Genomic DNA, 22,509 nt, shown 5'->3' with positions numbered 1-22,509 from the left:
GAGAAAGCACAAATCAAGGGAAGGCATGATAACAGGTAAGTTATAGAAAGGACAGTAGTCAGGTGTTCACTGTGTCCTGTAGAAATGACAAGAAGAAATCAGCTTAATTTGCAGCAGAAGACTTAGGACAAGTAATAATCTGTACCATCTTAAGGACAGTGGAATGGGCTACCTAGAGTACTGTGTATGCTGCCTCGCGCTCTCTCAAGGGGTAGGGCAGCTTTTAAGAGCTGCTTAATACCGTGATACAAACAGAGCCATCAGAGAACATCTGCAAAGCGCCAGCAGCTTCCTCTTGGCATCCTGATGGTCTATCTAAGGTCCATCTTGGTTTGAAACGGCAGAGCACAGCCTGTCCCTGGTCCTTCCCTGTCTGATTTGATGGTCTAATCTGGTGTGGCAACCAGTACTCCTAAAGCCTCGAGATTTTCTGAGGTGCAAAACGGTTACTTGGATTTTGAAACCAAACAAAGAAAAAGCATTTTTGACAGGTGAAAAAGACAAGACAAGGTGACAATAATTTTTAAAAGAATTGCCTGGAAGCTTGGCTACCTCAGTACATGGATACACCTCCTCCCCTTTCTTCCAGTTTCTCCAGCTACAACTGGAGAAATAGCGATAAAGCATTTTTTCCACCAGCAGTAATGTCTTGGCACTTCAGCGACTCACCTGGCCCAGCTGCCGAGAGGGTCTAAGGGCTGCTGAGCTGCTCGGGCTGGAGGCAGATCCCCCTCATGCCCTGCGACTGCCTGGCTCGGCTGTAGCAGTGCAGTGCAGGCTGGCTGGCTCATTGATCCTGCCCTGCTAGGGCAGACATTCCTGGCTTTTATTCTGAAATGATGATGTCGAGCAGCTTTCTCCAACCGATCCATCAGTGCTGGCTGCACACTATCACCCCGGCACCGGTACCTTTGCCTGACCATCTCTGATTTAATGCCTTCTTCCGTACGGAATATGCTTTCCAAAATCCATTTGTCTGCCATCAGCCTCCTGCTTGCTAATTTGCGGCATTTCTTCTGCTCTTTGATGCAATTCATTCCAGGTAAAATGCCTAAACAAACAAATCCTTCTATCCCATCGTCTCGGAAAGGGGTTTTCTGTTGCTGTCAAGAGCTGCTGTTGCCACAGGTCGGTAGAGCGATTTCATTTCTATTGATCAGAAATTAGGAACTAAGCGATTTGAAGCGTGTGTTAGAAGCCAGAAATTCTCTGTTATTTATTGAAAAGATCATCAGGAGAGGCGAGTGCATTGCACAGATTCCCTCGGATTACTAGCAGATAGTGATGGTTTAGAGCTGGAAAACCAGCGGGCAGCAGATTCTCTCTGCGAGGGAGCCTGCTGTGAGACGTCTAAGCGGGCTCTGAAGGGAGAGGATTGTTTAGTGCAGCGACGTTTCTGAAGCTTTGATCTGAACATACAAGTGGGAAACTACTCCAAGGGATTTTGTATCACCACCGAACTCTGCAATTTGTGCCATCTTTGCACAACTTCAGCTGACGCTTTTTTTTTTTTTTTTTTTTTTTTTTTTTTTTTTTTTGTGTCTAAGACAGTGAGATCTGTTACCACAAGATAGGAACCAGTAACAGTCATAACTTAATTCACCATAATCTCTGCTTTTTTGGTGGTTGAGGTGTTTTCCTCCCCTTTAGAATCAAAGGATTGCTTTTGGGGTATGCAAAGATCTGAAAAGTTCTCAAACCTGCCTTCTTGTGCCACTAGAACACGTCCATGGGTATAAATTTAGGAACAGTTCAGGAGGTTTCTTTTTCACTGCCCGTATTACTAAGTTGGTGTAAGGCGTGTGTCATCAACTACATCTGTGAGGTGGATGGCAGAAAATTTAGAGGCAGAGTAATTAATGCAAAATAAATGACCAAATATTAAGCCTGGCATTGGGAATATTGCATAAAACAACTTATGGCATTAGCATTTCAGGTTGTGGTAAAGTACTTTCCTGATGGAAAAAAAAAAGCCTATATGCATAAAATAATTGTACTCTTTTGATCTGCTTTCAGATTGCAACAACTGTATAATCTTGTTTAAGTTGGGGCTCTCTGCTAAATTTAAATTCTCTTGCACTCTACCTCTTTCATCATGCTTTGAAGCTGAACTGCATAGGAACGTAAAGAGCTGTGTTTCTTTTCTTGATTACCTGAGTGACATGAAAAGTCTGCAAATTTCCTTGCCTCATTTTCTGTATCTTTTTTGAAAATTATGGATTTTCCCTGACTTTTACTAAGGTCTTCTTGAGAAAGCTTGCTGATACAGAATTGTCTCCGTTTAGGTAAAAGGTGAGAATGTTGAATCATGAAAAAGAAACCGCTCTGTTATTTGTTCAGGCATTTGAGTGAAACAGTAATAATAAAAGAAAAGTGAATAAAATTTATTCCATCTGATATGTTTCCTGTGACACTGGTAAAATTCTCCTAGCTCACCAGTTGTTCATAGTGCCCTTCTGGGATACATGTTCCAAGGACTTTATTATGTAAATTAGTATTTAACAAACAAATTGTACTTTCTTCACATCAGCAAAAAACACCCACAAAGTGCAGAATCCAGTTCTACAGGTATCTGGGAAATCAACAGGTATTTCGTATGCAAGAGTGTGCACAATTCACAGTTACTTTTCTCCCTTTGACAAGCCTTTCTCCACCCCTTTTCTCCATTTCTTTTTCCTTGTGTTTTCTGTCACTTCTTTTATGTTCTTTGCTTCTTTGCCTGTTAGCAAGAAAGTGGGTGGCTCAGCCCCTGACAATGGGAAATCAACAAACTAGATGGAACAAGCAGTCAAGTACGGAGACTTCCCAGCAGACGCAAGGCAAGTGCAACTACATCAGAAATCAGTGTGGGACGCTCAGGTGAGCTGAGGGATTCAACCCTGGTGAAGGCTAGATGTGAAGGCTAGAGTCTGGATGGCAGAAATCAGTAGCTACAGCAGTTGCAGTTCAGGGGCGAGGTGGGGGTGGGAATGGGGAAAGCTGGTTTGCTTGCCCTGTTATTCCAATCTGTGATTTACAGGGCCCATAATTTGGCCCATATCTTGTGTCAGAGGATTTCCAAATCAGCTGTATGGTTATTCTGAATTTGCGTGAATCCTCAGGTAGTACAGAATTTGTGCTTCACTCTCCCTCCTTGAAGAATACCGACTGTGAGCATTCTGTTTACTAAAGTCTGCCCTTACGTCTGGTCCTGGATGTCCTTCTGAGGGACATGTAGAGACAAATGTTGGTGGTCCCTGTGCCTTGGATTTGAATACGTAGGTTAAAATCAAAGTGGATTTGCTATATCCAATGTGATTGCAAGTTCACAGCTAGCACATGGCTTCTGTGTTTCCTCCATCTGCTGTTAAGATTTTTCTGTCCCACCCATTGCTGTTTAAGCACAATTTAATGTCTGATTCATTGCTACCCGACACAAAGCAGGTGGGGTAGCTTCTTCTGCACAGAAACTTTTCAAGATCCTTGTCCTTGGTTCCGCTGTTTCTGGATATAAATAATCAATACTAGGATGTCAGTTGGTGACAGGCAGAGAAATCAAGGTACAGTGCTCTTTGAATGGAAACTATACATGAACAAACAATGCCAGGCTATGATAATTCTGTAGTAATTGCTTACAATCTTTAGAAAAGATTTGAAGAAAAATTACAGTGCTATATTTGGCACTGCCTCTGCTGTGATGTGCCAAAGGAAGTTTAGATCTTAACCTATTTTTAAAGGTTTGAGGTAAAATGGAAATTACAGTCCAGAAATGACCTTTTTGAGATGACACATTGTAATGTTTTGTGGATTTTCAGGTATCATGTTCAAGCGAATACAGTGAGCCCCATTGTAGTGCCTTTGATTTACTGCATATTCAAGTGAATATTGCATATTCATATTCTTTCATCTTGAAGCGTAGCAGAGTTGGCGTTTAATTTTATTTACATGTTGGTCAACATTAGAAACCAGTCTGTCTTCTGTCTTTGGCAGAGATTGGTGTCTTCTTGGGTAGCTAGATGTTGCAGTAAGTTAAGCTTTATGACTGAACCCTTACCTGAAGGTGATACACCTTTATTAAAATTGCATATGAACACTGCTTTCAAGTAGGAAGCTTGAGTTCCATCTACTCTGCCTTTCAGAGTAGGTGCAGATAAATGTAACAGGTTTTAATATTAAACTATGATTAAATTTGGAGGGTAGACTTTATTCAGACTTTTCTTTTGTTTGTTTTTAATTGGGAAGAAGTGTAGGATGTGCCGCTATGGTGGGTTTTTTTTGTTGTTGTTTTGGATTTTTTTTTGACACAGCTATGGTCACTCACAGATTAGCAACAGAACAGTTTCCTTTGATGTGTTTATTCTGTATTATATTGTAGATGATGGTCACGAAGGAACTCCCTGACAATATCTTTTTTCCAGATCAGACCAGTGAACTGCAATACTGAGGCAGTTTAGGTAATGTAAGTAAAAGACACATTTTTTGTGTTGTACCGAGTTTAGAGGAGATCATTGCTTATTTTTGTCTTCTGTTTCTTGTCCTGAATCTCTTAATCTCTTCAGAACAAACTCACCAGAACAAACCTGCCTTTTTTTTTTTTTTTTTTTCTTCATGCACTCCTCCCATCCTCCTGGCTTTTCAGAATTGTCCTAATATGACTGGTTGTGTTTCTGAAAACTTCTGGTTTGACTCATCTGGTTATCATGATTTGATTGCATTTTGCTTGCATTACTGTCAGGATCTTCAGCTCATTTGAGTTGTTCCCAGAAGGAAGGATAGTACATTATCTTGCTATGCTTGTTTCTTTCTCTCTGGTCTGATAGGACAGGGTATTAACACATTCTTGTTGTATATAGCCTGTTCTCAGACATTTTCTGACTATGTCTTGAAATGAATTCTAACTAGATCAGATTTCAGGAAGGATTACTAAGATGATCATGTGAATGGCATGGTTATCACAGGAGAAGGAAAACGAAAAGAACTTGACTCAATTAGCTTAGGAAGTGATATGATTCCTCACCCTAAATACAACATGTGGTAAACACAAGAGAGGAAGAACTACCAAAGCCATGTAACAGTGCTGACAGAAGAGCAAAGGGGACAAAACATCCCATGAATGAAGTCCTTCTGTAAATTCAATGAAGTTTTCTGATCATCTGGGCAATGAGCAGTCTCCCGAAGAGGGGATAAGTGCCAGGAAACATAGTACCTTTTAAGATAGTGTTCATATATATGTCTTTCTGAGGCAGCAACTGGGAGGACGTGACCCAGGAGGTCTTTTCCAGTCCTGTTCAGGCTCTTTTGTGAAGCTTATATTTCTATATTCCCATGTGTAATTATGCTGCTCTCCAGGAAATTTCAGTGTAGTGCTGTCCCTGTTCATGCCATCTTTGTTTCTGCTTGGATGCAAAAATATCTCCTTAGGGACACATTGCTCTAAATTTTTCTGCATATTTTACATCTTTACAAACTGTAGCTTGACTTACTAAAGCTGCATTTCTGCAAATACTGACGGCAGTCACTAAACCTGCTAGGTGTTGGTTGATATGAAAAGCCTCTACTTCTTTATGTCTAAGGAAATACTCTGAAGCACTAGTGTTGGGATCAGATTGAGTGCTTCATATAGGATTTAATCAGAACTTAATTGAATTTCAAGAGGGAGAGGACATTGGTGGTTTGAGGTTAATTGCTTTAGCCCTGCAGCCTGAATTCTTTATCTAGCTGACTTACCATAATAGAGATCTAAAGAAGGATTTGAGGATTGGCAAGCCAGAGAACTACATTGAAGGAATCTTGCAATTTACCTTCCTGCGTGCCTAAACCCATTCTATCTGTGGCTGTTCTAAATAAGCAAGCGTAGACAAATGCTTTTTGCTAACTTGGTTCTTTTGCAGATATTCTGTCTGAAATAGTAGATTGCCTTTTTGGATGGGAGCACATGGTTTCAGAGGCTCACAGGTAAATTGTGCAGCAGCTTCACTTAATCCCCTGGATTAAAGAATGCAGGCTAGAAGCAGCAGTGGTGAAAGTGACTAGTATAACCAGAACAAATTCCTACTTCAAAAAATCACAATGAAAGTCAGTATCAGTCTGGACTCTGTTTAGTGTATGGTCCTGTCTCTACTAGACCTGGTTTAGGAGTGGATTTCTGGATGCCATGCTGTCCTTTTTTATCAGTTTCGCACCCAAGTCTTCATCAGTTCTAGTTTAGTTCAAGGCTCAATGATCTTATGTTGAGGATGGAGCAGGGCATCAAAGGAGCTCCACTGACCTGTGGACATGGAGCGTGTGATAGATGAGGAGGTGATAGCATTGGGAGGGAAGGCAACAGCCTGTGTACTTTGTAGGTAAATCCACCTCTGCAGCTAAATGGATTGCTAAAACAATCCTTGTGTTGATGAGGCTTTGCAAGCCAGGCTACTGGAGCCAATAACTAACTGTGTGCTGTTAGCACACTGCATTCCAATCAGTTCATGCTTTCTTGATGCTTTTGTCCTGTAACAGTATAAGGGGGACATTGCATTTAAAGCAGAGGCTCCACCAGAAATTATCCTTTTCTGCTATTGTGTGTTTACTTACTAAGTAAATCTGTTTAATCTGGTTTGTTCTGTCCTGTAAATGTATTTCAGCTCAGTTTCACTTGTGTTCTTCCAGAATTCCACTTTTTTTTTTTTTTTTTTTTTGGGGGGGGGGGTGGGTTGGGGTTCAGTTATTTTTGTTTTGTTTTGTTTTTCTTTTTTGTGCGAGGGAAAAAGCCAGCGATTTGAGCTTCTGTAATCAGATAGCCCAGGTGAGTTTGAGAACTGACCTGTACACCTTTCAACAGGCCATGAGCTTCTGGTTTACTCTCTTTCAAATAAAGCCAACTTAGCAGAGTCCTCCATGTCCAGTGTAGTGGAAACTTGACAACCCATATTCCAAGACTTTGCATTTTTTAACGTTATGTTTGTAACATTCATTGCATAACAAGCTATGGCTTGCCTGGATTTAGAGTAATCCACTGGGATTCCTCTGGGTTGTTCTGTGGGATGTTCTTCCTGGTGAGCTGCTTTTTTTTTTTTTTTTTTCTTTTTTTTTTTTTCTTGTAGAATAACCTTTGCACTATGGGCAGAAAAAGTATTCTGTGTTTTGTGTGGGGTTTTTTGGGTTTTTGGTGTGTTTTTTTTTCTTTTTTTTTTAATTCAGTAGAAGATGTTGTACAGTTTTGTTAAAAATAGCACATTGTTTTGAAGGAACCAAATGTCACAACACATCCTCTCCCCTAAACTCTTAAGATGGGAGATCCTGAATTTTGGCTGACTATTCAAGTTAAAAGGAATAAAAGGGTAGCATAAAATTTCTTCACTGTGAAATGAGCAGCATCAGGAAAACCATGCATTAGCTTTAGCTGCAAAAAAAGTGCCACTTCTTACTTAAGCAACCTTGTAGCATATTTTTTCAACACTGTTTCAGAAACTCTTGGTTAAACGCAGCTCAGATTAAGTCCTAGCCAGAGGTGTCTGAGGCAGCACTGACCATGATTTGACCTGGGTACTGCTTCTTGTTGAATTGTGTGTTGCTGCATTGGTGACTTCGTCCATAAGCATCAGTGAGCACAAGCACAGTGAGGGTTGTGTTGGCATAGTGCAGGCTAAAGGCCATACACAGCGATCCTTGCATCCAGTCTGATAGCACAGAGTTAAAACGAACCGTATCTTCAATTGCAGTGCTGCAAACCTCAAAGCAATGGACAGTGCTTGTCCCTGCCCTCTGTATTCAGCTTGCTCTATGCTGTATTGGCTTTTCTTTCCTGTTTACGCTTTACTGCAAAACTTCTGCAGTTAAGGACTTTGCAAAAAATCTTCTCCTACTTTGCGAACAAAAAGGGAGAAAATTTGGGTCTACAGGAGAATCAATAATGAATACGGCTATAAAGATTAAAGGCCAAACACTAGTGAGTGAACGGTAGAAAGAATTTAGGAAGATTTCAACTGCAGCAAAAGTAAAAAAAACAGTGGCATATACTGCTTAAGTATCACGATCTCTTTCTGATGTGTTCTGTGCTGTTTTTCTGCACTCTGCTTTATGTTTGGAAACTCCTTGGCTGGTGGCTGATTAGATCACAAGTCCTGGGAAAATGTCCCAGTGTGTAGTCTCTTCCCTCTATTTAACTCACCCATGATTGTGATACCAAGGTGGAGTCAGAGGGTGTTTTAGAATGCAGTTTTTCTGTCTGCCCAGCTCTGCCGTGCTTTTGGCAACACTGTCATATAAAGGCAACATCCGCTGTTTTACAAAGTGCCTGATTACATCCTTCTGCTTGAGGCTTCAGTCTACAACAGTAAGACTAGCTCCTTTCTGTCGCTTTCTTCAGCAGACTGCTTGTCAGAAATCACTGGGAGGTTATTTTTAGGGCTCTCCCTCAGCTTTACTCTGTGTATCATCCCAATTTGGAACTGATTTTTTTTTTTGCAACCTCACAGTTTCTTATAATAAATATCCATGTTACTTGCTCTCAGTTACTTCTTTAAATAAATTCCAACTATAAGCATCTTTAAAAGAAAAGTTCTCTTCTTTCCTATCATCACATATTTTATTACCTCCTTTGGACTGCAGAACAGGTGTCTCTAATGGATTAACTACAGTAGAGTTCAATCCACTGGATTTTCAGCTCCCTGTGGATATGTGGGGTATTATGGGAACACAGCTTTAGTTTGAATATCCACTACAGCTTGGCTGCTTGCAGAATGCTGGATGCTCTTCTCCTAGACATCCAAGCTCCAGCTCTATCAATTGTCTGTCTGTTCAAGTGAAAATCTTAGTTACCTGTTTTTTGTTCTCACTATTTTCTTTGCAGGTTTAAAGAATTTACTGCCCAGCCCATCAAAAGAGCAAATCACCTTCCACAGCCCCAAGGGCTTGCAATGCATCTCGCCCTTAATGCAGACAGTAGAGGAGACCCCTCAGCCCATCCCAGCGAAGATCAAAGGACATATTCCCAAATGGATTAATGGCAATCTTCTGAGGAATGGTCCTGGGAAGTTTGAGTTTGGCGAGGAGAAGTAAGTCCAGGTTTGGTGAGCTTGTCAAATGATTCTGCCCTGAGCTCTGCCTAAACCTAAAGGGGACACTCCCAAATGTTTCACCAAGGAGCACCTTGTAGTTTCTTTTTGAGCAATGCAAGGAAGAAATGCTTATGCTGTCATTCTTTTAAGAGCAGTTGCTCCCTCATCTGGAAACTCCCAGTGGGCTCTCTGAAAATAGGAGCATGGTTAACTTATTAAGGTTGGAGAAGCTGAGTCACAGAGAGGCTGTGACCTACTCAGAAAGATATAATGAGGGAACAGGGCCAGGGATTAAAACATTCACACTCCTTGTCCTTTGTCATTAACAAAAGTCCATCCCACGAGCACTCTGAAATCTGGGGCAGGATTTGTAAAGTTGATTGCACTAAATTGTGTGAGTTGCTTTAGAAGCAAATCCATCTCATTTTAAAAATAATATATTAAAATATTTCAAGAAGGCAACTACTGCCTTTGGCTTGGAATCTACAATTCTAGCTAACTGACAAACCTAGCACTTCTTCCAACAAAGCTGATGGCAGGAACTAGCCAAAAGTGATCACCTTATCGTATTTTCAGAGATAGATCATAAGGTTTTCTCTAAGTCTCAGAGATTTCTCATTTCAGAGAGAATGGCATCCTGCGAACAGCTGAGAGCTAAAGGCTCCTTCATCTGCGGTTGGGCTTTCAGTAATAATTTCTATTTTTGTTGTACCAATAAGCACAATTTCTATTCCCTGTGCAGAAGTCTGCAGAGTGATTGGTTTACCGGTATAGATTATTTCCCCCAAAAGCTTACATATAGCTTTTTTAGCAGTCCCTGAGGTTCACTTTCAAAAGTAATATAGGGAGCCCAAATCTCACTGAAAGTCAGCATCTAACATCAGGTCCCACAGCTGCAAGTAGACTTGATTTGTTTCACTCAATTCAAATGTTTTCCCAGACTCATCACAAGGCTATGCATGTTTAAGTGTTGATGTGATCTGGGCATTAGCTTTTTACAAACAATAATAAACCTAAAGGCAAGAGGGAACAGTGTGGCGGAACATCACATAGTGCCCAACTCTTATGCTCTTATTTGTCTCTTCTTGAAGATTCAACCATTGGTTTGATGGCATGGCCCTTCTGCATCAGTTCCAGTTGGAGAATGGCACAGTGACGTACCGGAGCAAGTTTCTGCAGAGCAGTTCCTACCTGACTAACAGCCAGCACAACCGCATCGTGGTCTCAGAATTTGGGACGCTGGCAATGCCAGACCCATGCAAGAGTGTCTTTGGGCGCTTCATGTCACGCTTTGAGATGCCACGTAAGAAGGTTTCTAAGAAATAAGAAATGTTCTGAGATTTTCTTGTGGAACTTGTGGTTCGGTTTAAAGGGAGATGTGAAGAAGTCTGGTAAATGTATTCTGAGACCATGTTTTTCTTAGAAGATGACCCCTTGCAACAACAACAACAAAAATGGAAGCTTGTGTCAGACTTAGCTGGGAGAGGCATATTCAGTTTAATGTTTTAGTGCCACTTCAGCTCACTTGATTCCAGAGTTTGTTGCAGATTTCCAACAGAAATCTTTCCGCAAAGAACACTCTGTGCAGCCCTGATAATGAGCGTTACAATCTGCCATTCTACCTGAGGCACAGCTTTGCCCTTAAAACACCTTGCCTTGCTAAGCTTGTAGGGTAAGTGGGCTAATCCTTCTCTTCCTGTACTAAGGTGCAGGAGACGATACGAGTAGGCTGAGAGACAGTATTGTGCAGGAATGGAAGGACCATTACCTATAGGATTCTGTGTATGTCAGGAAAGAAATAGGCTTAAATGTGAGTAAAACCAGAGCAGACCTAAAGTTTGCAACTTGTTGCTCATGTGTGTGACCATCTGCTTCTTATCTTCCTTGAGGAGATAGATCCTGTCCTGCCATGTCATCTGTTCTTTTCAAAGGTGCTCATACCTTCACTCATTGGTCTGTCTAGTTCCCTAACTCCCCCCGCCCCCCCCCCCCCCCAAGTGCTCTCAATAGCTTTCAGTGCTGTCTACATCCCCCATCTTCTTTTCCAAGCTCCAGCACCCTTGCCTACTTGACCCTTTATGCACATGTAGGTTATTCCTCACTACAACTGTCCTCCAGGCTTTTCCTGTACCAACTTCAGGTTCTGTGGTCACCACACGCACAAAATGTTCAGTCGGAGGGAATGGCTTTTTTCCTCAGCTCTTCTCAGCCAACTGGCTAGTGAGTCTCAGCTGCTCTAGGAGTAGCAAAGAGCAACTCTGGCTGTCGTGCATGTGTAGCGCTCAAAAGGCATCTCTCTGGATCAGTTTTAAAGAGAAAGAATAGGGAAGAAGAAGCATTCCCTGTCCAAGTCCTGCCACACAAATAGTGTTCCTGCCCTCCCCTCAGCCCAAGCCGCAGCTTCAAGTCTTGCCTCTCTTGTTTCCAATGCTGTAAATCAAACATGGCACTCTTCATATGGCTGTCAGAGGAGAGGACTTTGGCTAGGGAGGAAAGGGAGAGGGATATGAAGAAATAAGAGGTCACAAAGAAAGGGCGTATGGAAGTATGCAGATTATCTAGGCTTCACTGCAGTGATTTCCACAAGAACCAGTCCTTGTCCTTGTATCCTGAACTCACCTGTGCAGACAGTTTCCTGCATGCCTTTGTAGATTAGTGAGATATTTCTAATCAATCACAGAGGGATTAGTGTCATTGCAAATGGGTTTATTTGTTTAAACATGTCTAACTTGCTATAATGTGATGCAAGCTTAAATAGAGCTGTGTACAACTCCAGGATTTCGTTTCAGAACCAAGTGACAATGCCAGTGTGAACTACGTTGTGTATAAAGGAGACTATTATGTCAGCAGTGAGAACATCTTCATGTACAAAGTGGACCCGGAAACGCTTGAAACGAAGGAAAAGGTGTGGGCAGGTGGGGTAAGGGGGTTAGCTTATGGAGAATCACTCCTTGCTGCTTGCTACTGCAAGGGGGAACCCAGCTTCCAAAAGAAATTGTCAGTGCAGCTCTGGACCACAGCCATAAGCATCTCTTCATGGTGTGCTCGAGTCCCTGAAATATCTACTTAGCAATCAGACAGCTCTCATGAGTGAAGATTCAGTCACTGCCCACTGCAGCAAGCAAGGGGAGAGACAGATATAGACTCATTTCCGTTTGGGTACAGCTGGCGTTCTTCCAGTGTCCTCACAACTTGTCTGGACTTGTCTGTACCTACCAGTGTGTGAAGAATAAAAGTGTGTGCAGGAAGAAGCTAACATCACTGATCTCAGAGCTGTATTCTTGCCCTGTCTCTTTATTCTTCCTATCTCTTCCTTTTATCTCCTTCTTACACCCCCAGCTTTAAACACTCCAAAATGGCCCTTCAGAGTCTTGCCTAAAACCTCTGTGGCAAATGGGTGGTGAAGTCAATGTAAAGTCATGTCAAAGTCTCCCGTGCTATCAAATGAACAAAAACTCAGAGCAGAAGCCTTCCCGTATGTTCTGTGCGTTGTCTCATAGGAGTGTGGGTGTATTTGAAGGAAGAATGTGACTTGTGAAACGACAGCACAAGCTCTATGTCCCCCTGCCTGCACCCTGAGATGGGATTTGGATATCTGCTGGGCTGGACAACTGTGAGAAGGACTGAGGAAGGACTCTGTCCTTCCTGAATCAGTATTAACTACTGTGTCTGTATGTTACCACAGACCATTTAATACCACAAAATACCAGGCTCAGTGCACCCTTGGATTTCAAGGGAGGCATTCCAGGAGTCCCTCTCTCCCTACAGGATCAGTTGTGAGTCATGAAGAAACTCTGTTTATGAAGTATAGCATGCTACTTGATACATCGAAATGGAGAGTTTGACGATCTGCTATTTTATCTGTTGTGTAAACCATAATGCAGTGATGAAAATATGCGTGGGTATTTTTAGTTTGAATGTTCAGCTCTGTTGAGCCATTTTGTCATTAAAAAAAATTCCCCTTAAGCTGCTTTTTAGATGCAGACTGGTATTTTTTGGCTAAGTGAAGAAATGGAAGGCATGATTTCACATTTAAACTCTCCAATTTGAGATGCCTTAAAAGGACATGGTTTTCTAAGCTTCCGGTGATGTGGCACTCTTTTCTACTGAGGCCTTCCAAAGGGTCTCAGGTTGGATACTTGAAAGCCATTTGTTTAAACTTTTGGAAAATAAGCATATCTTCCATGCTTTAATGTTTCAATGCATCTTCCTCCAACTTTTTACTTCAGACTTTCTTACCAACACATCCCCTCCACTGCATGAGCCCAAACCACACCTTAACCCAGGAACTAGGAATACATGTTAACAGTACTCACAATTGTACCTTTGCCTTAACTGTTTCTTCTAGCTGTAGACAGTGAAGCTAAACTGTTTTCTCTGTGAGGAGAGTAAACACTGACTGTCAATTAGCTATGGGATGCTTTCAAAAAACTTGGTGATTTTTTGGGGCAGTGACTCTCTTCACGCATGTCTGTCTGTCCTAAATGGGGTCCTAAATAAAATGCTCAAATGGGCAACATTCCCACTGTGTCAGAGCTTTCTGACATTAGTAATGTTCGTGTCTCCCAGAGCAATGGCTAGTGCTATTAGTCCCATTTTACTGGTAGGACTAACACAGAGAAACATGGTTAATTTTCAAGGATTTCAGGAAGATTGCAGGCAAAATGAAGGCTTAAGTCCAGATCCCACATTAGGGCCATAATCATCAAGCTATTTCTTCCTCAGACTTTCATAAAACCAACATTTAGAAAGACTGTGGCTTGCTACAGAGCAACAGGGAACTTCCGTACCGACTGAAAATCTTTGGCATTTGCAGGTAGACTGGAGCAAATTTGTTGCCGTGAATGGGGCCACTGCTCACCCTCATTATGAATCTGATGGGACAACATACAACATGGGCAATTCCTATGGGAAACACGGTAAGACTGGGCATGACCAGGCCTGGCTTTTGGGCAGGGTGTACAGGCTGCTTCTTGCCACTGCTTCAAGGAGCAGTTGTTGAAGAAACTTCAGTGTCTAAAGAGACCTTGCAATTGCTGCTTCTCTTTGTGTCAAAATGATGGCAAACCAGATTAGTTCTTATTTCAGGGTGTCAGTCTGTCCCATAAAAATGGCTTTTCTCAGCTATTAGTTTCAGATGCCTTTGACTTTGGCCTGTGAATATCCAACAGATTCCTCTCTTTCTCTCCCAGGCTTTGATGGAAAACTGGAGAATGATCTTTAAAGTCCCATCCAGCATTGGAGCCTCATCTGAAGAACTTTGACAATTAGCCACATGTCTTCCATTTACAATAATTGGCTTTTGATAAGGACCGTAAGGGTTTATACAGGAGAGAAGGTGGAATTTATTACAGTGACCTGGCTATCTTACAGCAAAGCTGAATTTTCTGGGATATTTTTCTTCTTCCCAAAACTATAAGCATTACATCTAGTTGGCATCTAGCTAAATTGACATGGCTGCTCAGAGCTAGCATTCACCGTTAGTTACATGAAAGCCTTCTTTTTCAGGTGCCTGAGGCATGTGAAAACAGCCACTGCCCTTTACTGATACCTCAGGCTGGTTCCAGTTCACTGAACAGTTGCATAGTTTTGATCATTTTTCATTCTTGCTGTTTTCATTTCCTTTTGGCTTTAGCAATATCTAGCTTTGCAGCACATGCTGTTTTCAGCTGGAGAGACCAAACTATAGATTATTATTCAAATGTGTCATTCTTTCCTGCCCATATGCTCAGATTTATTAAACTAGCATCAGTCATCACCAGGGCTGAAAATTTTCATTTCCTTTGATACACAAGCTATGAACTTGGTTTTCTTCCCGATCCTGTTGTTATAGCATACTCTAAGCTAACTTAAGGAATGTACTACAGGCAGTAAAATTAGATGGCAGTCTACCAGACTGAGAAGATCCTTCTACTTCCGTTCAAGCTTCTTTTTTTTTCTGAGTAATCCTCTGTAGATTGTTCTGTTGACTTGATAACTGGCTTTTTGTTTTCTACTCAGTTTAGCCATGACCATGGCTCCTAATATACTAGGGAAACAGGAAGGAACAGAGCCCGACTTTGGTTTCATGAATGTGGACAGTCTCACATCTCAGTGGTGCTGAACACCCTTTCTCCTTTCCAGGGTCTACGTATAATATCATTCAGGTTCCTCCACAGAAGTCAAACTGTAGTGACACATTAGAGGGAGCAAAAGTGCTGTGCTCCATCACTCCAATGGATAAGCTGAAACCCTCCTACTATCACAGCTTTGGTAAGAATGCTTTCTATCTCAAACTGTGGATTTAGCCTGCTGTGAGGCAGAAAGGGCTGTTCACAACCCTCCACCCCCAAGATTTTTTATTGTTTCATTTACCTAATACTCGGATGATTCCTTCTTTTTCCAGGAATGAGTGAAAACTACATCATTTTCATTGAGCAACCCATCAAGCTGAATCTGTTGCAGATTATCACTTCCAAACTCCGTGGGAAAGCCATTTCTGAAGGGATAAGCTGGGAGCCTCAGTACAATACTTGCTTCCACGTGGTGAATAAGCACACTGGGGAGGTAGGTGGATCTTTGCCCTTTCCAGCAGCAGCGCAGCTGTAGCTGGAATCCTGGATCCCAAGAGAAGAGTGCTGAGTAGCAGCCACAGATAGCTGTGTGAATCAATCCAGAAGTTGCTACAATATAGACTTTGTAAGCACAGGTGTAGGTTTATCACAAATTACTTCATGCATTTTCCTCTCTATTGAATTATTTCTTTGTCAGCCCTAAAAGAACAGGCAGAAATAAGCAGTTTGGGATTCCTGGGACTGCAGCCACAGGGACTGAAATGCAGTTCCCAGGTACTACAGAGTGTAAAAATGTCAGTCATAGCCTGGGAATGATGCTATAGGGATGGTGTCATGACAGCAAGGGGCCTATCTTGGGCCGCTTTACATTTTGGCTTTTCTTCATCTGGTTTTGTCTACTTACTGGCTTCAAGCAGCCATTCTGTGGTAACACAAGGACACAAGACAAATACCAAGGAATGAGTGGGGAATGAAATGGGGGACAGAAGAGAAAACTCTTTGAGGTGTGCCTAGGATTTTTAGAGAGAAAGTTTAGCCTCTCTTATGGTCACTGTAGGTGCTGCCAGGGCAGTGGTACAGTAAGCCCTTTGTTACTTTCCATCAAATCAATGCCTTTGAAGACAATGGCTGTGTGGTCCTTGATCTGTGCTGCCAGGATGATGGAACAACTCTGGCTACTTACAAACTTCAGAATCTGCGGAGGAGCGGGGAAGGTCTAGATCAGGTAAGATCTCTGCTCTGTGTTGCACAGGATCCGACGGGGCCCCATGCTGGTTGAGTTACTTCTCCGAAGCAAGGCTCAGGTTAGTAGAATGGAGAACGCTATGGGGGGACCACAAGGCAGAGGATGTGAACAGGGGAAAGGAACCACGACTGCATGGAAGAACTAAAATTATCACCTATTGATAGACTGGTATTTTTCTTTCCTTTTAAATCTCTTAGCAGATAATCTCCATGGAGTGTTTCCTTGAAACTTTTAAAACTGGTGTGTGACACAGTTCTCCATCAGCCTGACAGAATGTACTTCTGTTTTAAAATCTCGTTTTTAATGATACTCATTTTCCATATCCCTGTGTAATAAAAATTTTCCCCCAAGAAAGTACGCAAAATAAGTTTCTGCAGGACTTTTAAAGGGCAAAAGAAAAAGAAACTGTTGTTTGAAGCCATTACTTCAGAAAACCAGCCTTTATTATGTAAATCACAGAAACACAAACATCACAGAAACCCCTACATTGTTCCTCTCATTCTCCTCACAGCAGCATGTACTCACAAACCACTTATGCCCAACTCTGTCAAAAGCATCATTTAAAGCCATGTAAGAGGCATTATTTTGCATAGGTCATACATTGGAAAAGTGGGGGTGCTTTCAGTTTCTTCTATTGCAGATGTGTTTATTGGAAACCCACCATACTGTGGGTGAAGGGCAAGCATTTCTGAACTTCCTCTGTCTATGTTATGAGCTGTCTAGAAGCAAGTCAGTACTGATCTGAAAAGTGTATAGTTGTGTCCCTGTAGGGTCATTTTGCTCTGCTTTCCTTTGTTGTTGTTTTGCAAAGATGTGGTAAACGTTAATTCAAGTATGGCATAGCGTTAATATGACCATTTGCTTTGCAAACTGATTCCAGCTTTTGTTCAGCCTTCTCGGAGCACAGAAGAGCTATAATTTGATCTGTCTGAAGGAGTCCTTATGTCAACCTTAGGCATGTGTTTCCAACACCCACGTTCTTTAACTGACAAGTAGCATAGCCCTTAAACTGTATACACACAAATGAGTGCAAGTCATTTCAGAACAGAATTGTAAATTTATGCTGCACTGAAAGACCTCTAAGGCATGCCTGAGCATGTCTGTTTTCCCCGCATCATGCTTAGTGCTTTTGTGTGCTGACTAAATCATATTTTGTCTGGCAGAGTTCCTCAACCAATCAGTTTACTGTGGCTACATAAAACGTAAAAGTTTTGAAAATAGGGTTTCAAGATTACACATAGGATTAAAGTGAAGTTTCACGTAGAACTGGTGAGTTATAGAATGAAGTAACTGAAAAACAACAAAACAGGGTCCCTGGCAACTGTTTTATTTAGAAGGCTTGCTATTTGGAAGTATTACGGGTTCTAAACTTGGCTTGAACAGAACTTTAGTGGCAATGGTGTAATTATTCCTCTCATGCAATCCGCTGAATGTCTGCCACACTGGGGGCTGCTAGTTTGCTCTCCCCTTTGCTCCCCAAGTAAATCCACCACTACCCTAGACTTCCCAAACATGAAGTCCATGTGTACCTGAGAATGGAAGAGGAAAACCACGCAGGCTAACTTCAGGCATTGAACTGAAGTACAGTAGTCTCCTCCTGCTCACCTTATCATCCAGGGCAGATGGTTGGGTCTTCCACAGAGTGATGTGGAGCATTTAGTCTGATATTTTCAGTCAGCCTCCAGATAATCCCCTCCTTCCATTAATTTCACAGAGAGCAAACATTTACACTCCAAGATTAACAGCAAGAAGTGTGGGTTGGTGTCCATATCATGCTGTCATTCCACAAAGAACTGAGATCAGTTTTTCTTCTGAAGCTTTGTAACCGCATGCAGTTTATATACTTAGAAAGTTCTTCTTCCATGTGTGTTTCATGTTATTTTAAATAATGTGGGAATTTCTCAGTGCTTTTTTCAGCCTCAAGCTTCCAAAGTGGGACGGCCACTAATCACCAATAGGGCTGTGGAGGGTGGGTTTCCAGCAAGGGTATCTCCTCTGCTTGCTCAGTGCTACAGAGGTCCTATTTTCCGTAATCCCCCTATTAGCTCATGATCTTGGTTGGTCAAAAAGGGCCTAAATCACATAGACAATGGGGCATATGTGGACAGGCTGTAAAAATGATGAATGTAATTCTGTTCTAACTGAATAAAACACAGTGCAGCATATGTCCCAATGCTGGATTTGGAGGATAACTGAGTGATTTGCATGCCCAACTCAGCATTAATTACTGTGAAAGTAATGCTGACCCATTTAATTGTTTGTCTTTTTGTTTTCTACTGTGAAGTACCGGAACAGGCAGAGCCCTTACCAGAACTTGGTAAAACACATAACAGAAAGAAGGAGAAGGTTTCAGGTGTGGGAGGAATGTCTAAAACTTCAGAAGTGTTCCCAAAAAGGGAACTTAGCCTGAAATTCCACTCTCTCCATCACCATAACTTTATGTCTCTATAATAGGTTTATGACTCAATATCCCGAGCTTTCCCTCGTCGCTTTGTTCTCCCATTGAATGTGAATTCAGACACACCTGTGGGGAAGAATCTGAACCCACTGTCTTATACATTGGCAAGGGCTGTGAAAGATGCAGACGGCAAGGTATGTGTTAGAGACTTATGAAAATAACTGCATTTATGGCTGTGGTGAGATTGCCTGTGACAGTTATCATCCTGTGCCATTATCTTCTTGGATCATGTCCACCAAGCAAGGAAGAAGGTTTGGTCATTACTAAGATGGGACTTAGTGTTTCAGTACAAAGACTACCACACTGCCTTAAATGAGAGGGCAAAGGCAGATTGTGACTTACCAAAAATGCCCAAGGGGCTTATAAGACTTTATGACAATTTGCCACACTTGAGGCTCTTCATTGATAAGTTTCTCCATGCTTTCACCTGGGTGCAGAACTGCTCTTTGCTTCCAGCTCTGAACAGCCCTACATAGTGGCATTCAGTGGTATAGAACATGTATTGTCCACTATAGGAGTCATCTCTGTGTGTGCTTCGTACATCAGATGGCTGGGTACTGATCTGGGATTTGCTGAGCTAGCAGTGCAGGAACACATGGATTTGCTCCTGTTTTTCACATTAGATATTGACTCTTGAAGTTTTCAAGGTCTGCAATGATGCATCAGTTCTTTGGGTGAAACAGATAAGGGAGACAGAATTGGTGCTTCCACCTGCCTCAGTGCAATGTCAGGCTCAACTTTGAACATTTCTTCTCCACAGCTGTTGTGCAGCGGGTTGGTGGGACCAGTAAGGTCTTCCGCCCAGTCAAAGCTAAACTGACACTTGTGTAATGCATACTTCTTCTAGGTCTGGTGCACACATGAAAATCTCCACCCTGAGGGCTTTGACAAGGTTGGGGGCTTGGAGTTCCCCCAGATCAACTACTCTCGGTACAATGGTAGGAGGTACCGTTACTTCTATGGATGTGGTTTTCGGCATTTGGTTGGAGATTCCTTGATCAAGGTTGATGTGGAGACCAAGAGTTTCAAGGTGAGGTGAAGTGAGATTATCCCTTTTCAGCAACAGGAATCATTCCACAGAACTGGCCTTGAAGCTATGTCATTTATTAGGCACTTTGCTCTTTAGAGGTCTTTGTTCAAATGGGTCTGAGATGAGATTCCTAATTTAACCTCCCACCTTGCACGTTATGAATGGGGCACACTTACCAAACAGGAGAGTATATCACTCCAAGGTTCCTAGATAGATGACAGATCAGAATGGGTTGGATAAAGTGCGCATGTGTCTTCCAGGCCAAAGAAGAGTCATCTCTTATCAGGCAGTCCAGAAAATACCCAAGTAGCATAAGGTAGTTGGAGATAAACTGCCAAAGTATTTATGACTCAGGCAAGAAATAAGGTTTAGGATATTTCCAACTGCAAACAGAAGCTGAGATTTTTCCTGTGTCTCCCTTAAGCAGGGAATAATGATCTCCAAAGCATTAAGTGCTTACTAATCAGAGACTTGCCTGGAGGCTGGAGAGAGTTAGGAATCCTCAGAAAAAGATGCCCATTTTAACTGTTCTCCTCCAGATACTCATTTTGCAGTGCCCTCTTCAGCACAGCTTTGGAGTGCTATGGCTCTGCCTGCAATAGAAGCAGCAGCTATGCCCTCTGGTGGTGATGGTGATAGCTGTCTTCTCCGCTGACATGGCACCTCTCTCCACGCTGCCTGGGCACAACATGGTCTGCACCACCGTGGTGTGAAGGTGGCTGTGCCGGCTAGGATGGTGGTGTTTTCTGAGTTTCTAGCTTATATCTGAGCCAGCACAAACTGTTGGATGAAATGAGTAATAGGAATCCTTTTCGCTGCCTGTTTGCATGATGCCTAGCGCAATAGGCATGATGTCACAACAATGGCACCGTCATACTTCTGGAATCGAAAGAATTAAAAGGTTGAGCTATAGGTTTCTTGGAGGACAGAAGATGCCTGGATATCTTTGTGGGGAGCACTCCAACTTGCAACTCTGATAACTGTAGTAGACAAGTATTAATGAAACGAAACACATCCATATGTTACTTTGCGTGCTAGATTTGGCAGGAGGATGGATCCTACCCGTCAGAGCCTGTGTTTGTGCCAGTGCCTAATGCCACAGCAGAAGACAGTGGAGTCATCTTGTCTGTTGTGGTCTCCCCCACTGAGGTAACTTATTGCTTCTAGTTCGTGGAAGTCACATAGTATTAGGTGTATACTTTCTTAACCACAAAACTGAATGTGAGGCTCTCGGGCAGACAGTTCTAGCACCATGCTCCCCAAGGTGTGTGCCTCTGCAACTGCCAAGCACAGCCAGGCAGACTTCAAGTAGGAGTGTACCTTGTCAGTGTTTCTCGAGTGGCATCTGTGACCGTCCATGCTTCTGGCCAACTGTCTCACAGGTTTAGTCTGTATGGCCTGTACCTGACCGTAGGGCCTGGTTGTACATCTGGGCTCTCTTGTGTGCGACAGATGTAGTGGGTTGGACAGGGGAATGAAGTCCAGCCTGGGCATTCATTCTGGCTTTCTTTTCATCCTGCAGAACCAAAGTGCTTTCCTGCTTGTCTTGGATGCAGAGACCTTCAGAGAATTGGGGCGAGCAGAAGTTGCGGTGCAAATGCCTTATGGATTCCATGGCATCTTTACTTCCCACTGACTGAAGACCTTGTCACCTCCTGTAACTCAGGGACAGGTCAGGCTCAGAAAGAAACCTCTGCTTTCTTTTACCTCCCACCTTTGCATTATGCCTGGATGAAGGAACTGCTTTTTCTCTATCATAACCTCTGAGTTACTGCTGTATTCCTAACAATACACAGCAGAGGGCCTGAGGAAGACAGAAGACCCTTCACTCAAGCAGCCCACTGCTTTATCTTACTTTTCTGACTATCTTAATAGACCAGTTAGCAGCAGTTCACAAAGGCTGTAATGCATAAGGCTTGCAAGAGAGAAATGGAAACTAAGATGACCATTACCTTCCCTTGGTAGCAATGTGCTCTGAAGGAAGAGAATATCGGTGCTTAGGGCAGAGACTTTGGCTGAAATGTGTAAAGCAGAATAGAGGAGTAAAACCAATTAGTAATGGGTAGGCCCAATGAAGGGATGTAATTTCACCCCCATTGCATAAAGATTGCCTTCAGTGAACTCCAGAAGGTAGATGCAAAACACCCACTGTACTTGTAGTGCTTTCCTCTGTAAGCTAACGGTACCCTCAAATAAAACCTTGTGAAGTTTCTTCCTTTCTTTCTCTGCCCTCACCAGACCCATGGCCACCTTTGGACTGTGCCACAAGAGGATACAGCTGGATACAGCTCTGATGGCTAACATTTCCTGCCCTCCTCCTAATTCAACCAGTATGTAACATGTAGAACTCCACTGTGGCCTTGATATGCCTTTGCTCTTAAGTCAAGCAGATCAAACTTAAACATCTCTCATATGCTTGCTTCCTCATCAAGACATCTACAGTTCTTTAACTCTGTGGTGTAGGTGGGTAGGTGTGTTGGGGGAAGCCCTCTATACCAGTTCACTTGCAGGCTCTGCCTTTAAGGACACTGTGAAAAATGGAGGCTTCCAGGAGAATGGATTCCCCTCCTGGCTTAAGGACTTCCTACTAGTTTGAAGGAAAGTCCTTGCTTCCTATTTGCAAACTTGCTTTGCTTTTTTTTTTTTTGACTCCTGATGTTCCAGAGGCCAGCCCAGACAGAACAGAACCAAATCAGAGCTGA

General features: G+C 42.5%; 1 protein-coding gene across 2 annotated transcripts; it reads left to right on the top strand.

The window, feature by feature from the left end:
• The first annotated feature begins 933 nt into the window (after window positions 1-933).
• Window positions 934-21,443, top strand: BCO2 (beta-carotene oxygenase 2). 2 transcript variants are annotated; one of them, XM_086476902.1, is made up of 13 exons: window positions 934-1,042; window positions 2,727-2,819; window positions 8,813-9,017; window positions 10,112-10,323; window positions 11,810-11,925; window positions 13,837-13,939; window positions 15,144-15,272; window positions 15,406-15,566; window positions 16,131-16,298; window positions 18,774-18,911; window positions 19,625-19,807; window positions 20,846-20,956; window positions 21,330-21,443. In XM_086476902.1, exons 1-13 carry the CDS (start codon window positions 934-936, stop codon window positions 21,441-21,443), a joined length of 1,842 nt encoding a protein of 613 aa, XP_086333028.1. The 2 variants fall into 2 exon arrangements, with proteins under 2 accessions (XP_086333028.1, XP_009952164.1); XM_009953862.2 differs by lacking the exon at window positions 2,727-2,819.
• Window positions 21,444-22,509: the final 1,066 nt, after the last annotated feature.

This window comes from Leptosomus discolor, chromosome 22 (genome assembly GCF_034619465.1).
Source record: "Leptosomus discolor isolate bLepDis1 chromosome 22, bLepDis1.hap2, whole genome shotgun sequence".
NCBI classification, from domain to species: Eukaryota; Metazoa; Chordata; class Aves; order Leptosomiformes; family Leptosomidae; genus Leptosomus; species Leptosomus discolor.
This window is presented reverse-complemented; position numbering and strand designations above follow the sequence as displayed.